Genomic DNA, 3,260 nt, shown 5'->3' on the forward strand with positions numbered 1-3,260 from the left:
TATACATATATATACATATATAAAAGTTAATTTTTAAAAATAAGCCAGAGAAAGTGAGAAAGAAGGAAGAAAGTGAATGAAGAAATTGCTGTTGTTGTTGTCGTTAGTGTTTTGTGATGTTTTTTTTTTCACCATGCTCGGATTCCATGGTGAATTTGATTCTGTACATAACTTGTCTGTTGGATTTGATTGACTGACGTTAGGTTATTGTTGTTGTTGCTGTAGACTGGGCCGGTTGAATAGGCGAATGGATTGACATTGTACGGAGTGGAGTATGGTGGACTGACACTGCTCTGCCCCAAACATGGTTTGCCATCCCGAACCAACACTGGTACGGCCACTCGCCTCGGTGGCTGCATCGTCGACAATTCCAAGTTTTTGTCTTGACGTTGACGCTTGCATTTGTAGCGACGGTTTTGAAACCAAATTTTCACCTGTGTTGAGGTTAGTTTCAACATGTTCGCTAGCTGTTCCCTTTCTGGCGCTGATAGGTAGCGTTGCTGTTTAAATCGTCTTTCAAGTTCATAGACTTGTGCCTGTGAGAAGAGGACTCGCGGTTTCCGTCTCTGACGTTGACGTAACAATGGACAATCTCCAGTTCCATCGACCATGTTGTTGTTGTTGTTGTTGTTGTTGTTGTTGTTATTGGAGTCACCTTTGATTTTCTCGTTGTCTGTTGGTGTTGGGCACGTCATTTTGTCTGTAAAAGAGAAAAGAAAATAAGATTCCTTTAGTTGTTTCACCAAAATCATACTTTCATAATTTTACACGTCAACCAGGATAAATTAAGAAAACAAAAAGAAACACTTGTTTCATTACAGAGTATAAATGACTATTTAATTAGTCACATGACTAATTTCTGAAATCTGCAGTCAAAAATACCAATAAATTACTGGTAGTTACAGTCAACTATAAACTATGTTTATCACTGTTAGATTTATGACCTGACATCCTGACACAGGTCTCTTCTATTTATTCAAACAAATTGCGTAGCAGTCCTAAACAGAGAACAGCAATTGTATACCAACGTGTTTAACATCTAACAAATTAACAAGCTGGAGTAGAAATAAATTAAATTACTAACAGACCCTAAAAATAGCAGCCAAATCTCACTCAAAATTGCACCATACTATCAGAAAATGGGACGAAATAATTTGACACATAGATTATACTTAAAAATAAAGTTAGTTTAGTCCAGGGGTTTTCAAACTGTGGTCCGCGGACCACAGTGGGTCCGCAAGGACAAGACAGGGAGTCCGTGGACAGCAAATACTTTTTATGGGCAATTTGATTGTATATATGGTTTTTAATCGAAATCTTTTAATTGACAATAAACCTATTTGTTAAGTACTGTTAAATAAATAAATGTAAAAATATGTTATTTTAAGCAAATATTTATGTATAAATTTCATAAGCGTTTACAAGGGGGTCCCTAAGGTAAAACCTGAAATATAAAGGGGTCCGCAAGTCAAAAAGTTTGAAAACCCCTAGTTTAGTCACAGTTAAAAAGCTTTCGTGGTATTATTGCACAATCAGGGGCATGAGACTAAATAGCAACAACCAACCGTAAGCAATCTATGCCTGAACGTGATCCCTGTTTTTTTACCATCATTACTTGTCAAAAGTCAACCCCTATTTTACTTCTGAGCTGCTCATCATCATAGCTTTTCTCTCCCCAAACTATCGTTATAGGACTCCAGTATCAAAAGCCTTTTATCCTTTAAGATGGTGCAATGTGATTTTGAGGGACATTTAGCGGTTATTTCTAACATGTCCAGTGAATACGATGAGGTTGTATTATGGGCTTTTGGTAGACGCAGTCCATCACCAAACATCAACACAACCGCCGTCACTGCCTCCTGGGTCTTAGGATCGTTTTACAAAGCGAAGTGTGTTACAGATATTCGAACTAACACCCATTGCAGTCAGGAGATTCCATCCCACGAGATTCAACCTCACCACCAGTCTTGCAGCTCCTGTATGGGCGCTACATGTCCTTTTCTCGTTACTTCGTAATAAAATTATTGTTACCTGAAATTTCTTGTATCGATATTTAAGACTAGTATGAATGCGGCGAGCTGGCGGAATCGCTAGAAACGCCGGAAAGAAAAATGCTTAGAGACATTTTTATGTCTTTATGTTCTGAGTTCAAATTCTGCCGAGGTCGACTTGGCCTTTCATCCATCAGAAATCGATAAAATAAGTTCCTGTAGAGTATTGGAAACGATGTTATCGACTTATTACCTTGCCCCAAAATTGCTGCGCCAAAATTTCATATCGATATTTAACACTAATATTGATTTGAAGCAAATGCACGATATTATATATTTGCATGACACAGGATGAGATTCTGTACACACAAATATATAATATACGCATCTCTCTCTCTCTCTCTCTCTCTCTCTCTCTCTCTCTCTCTCTCTCTCTCTCTCTCTCTCTCTCTCTCTCTCTCCCTCTCTCTCTCCCTATATATATATATATATTTGTCTTTAATTCCGTTTACATATTTGTTTTGCAAGATTTTTGATGTGAAATCGTGTGTTGAAACAGATGTTGTTGTACTTGGGGATGGTCATATTGCCAGTTTAGCCAATAAAAACACACGCACTGTATATTTGGTGTTTATTTGCTTCAGCTTTATATTACATTATATTACATTAATCCTATTTCGGCCTATTTCGGAGGAATACAAAATACAAAATGGCTGATAGTTAGCAAGGTGAGACACACATAAAAAAGAAGAAAGCAAAAGACCACTGGTGAGGTCACAGAAGTGTGACGAAAGAACTCTGGCCGAAATAGGATTAATGTAATATAATGTAATATAATGTAATATAAAGCTGAAGCAAATTAACACCAAATATACAGTGCGTGTGTTTTTATTGGCTAAACTGGCAATATGACAATCCCCAAGTACAACAACATTTGTCTATAATCTTTTCATCCTATCAAATTTCACCAATTGCCTTTCATCTCTCAAACTCTGCTTGCTTCTCGCTAGCCTAATCGTCTCCAGTCTTCTTATTTCTCTCACTCTCCTTCACTCTCCCTCACTTCTCTTATTTCATCCTCTCTCCCTCTCTCATACACCTCAATATTTCGTGGTGGTCGTCACTTTCAGTTTAGTAATATATTTTCTTCTCTTAACATAAGATTGGTGACAGCGCGTTCTTGTTCGCTCACACACATACGTAAACTCACAGATGCCTTGTGTGTGTGTGTGTGTGTGTGTGTGTGTGTGTGTGTGTGTGTGTGTGTGT

At 37.7% G+C, this 3,260-nt stretch overlaps 1 protein-coding gene across 2 annotated transcripts in view; it reads right to left on the bottom strand.

The window, feature by feature from the left end:
• Positions 1–109: 109 nt before the first annotated feature.
• Positions 110–3,260, bottom strand: part of LOC106872625 (homeobox protein ceh-22) — a 116,482-nt gene continuing 113,331 nt past the window's right edge. For both annotated transcript variants that reach the window (XM_052975720.1, XM_052975719.1), the window contains exon 4: positions 110–700. In XM_052975720.1, the coding sequence (XP_052831680.1) occupies positions 129–700 (572 nt within the window). In that variant the 3' untranslated portion in view covers positions 110–128. The remainder of the gene's footprint in view (positions 701–3,260) is intronic.

Source organism: Octopus bimaculoides, chromosome 22, assembly GCF_001194135.2.
Source record: "Octopus bimaculoides isolate UCB-OBI-ISO-001 chromosome 22, ASM119413v2, whole genome shotgun sequence".
NCBI classification, from domain to species: domain Eukaryota; kingdom Metazoa; phylum Mollusca; class Cephalopoda; order Octopoda; family Octopodidae; genus Octopus; species Octopus bimaculoides.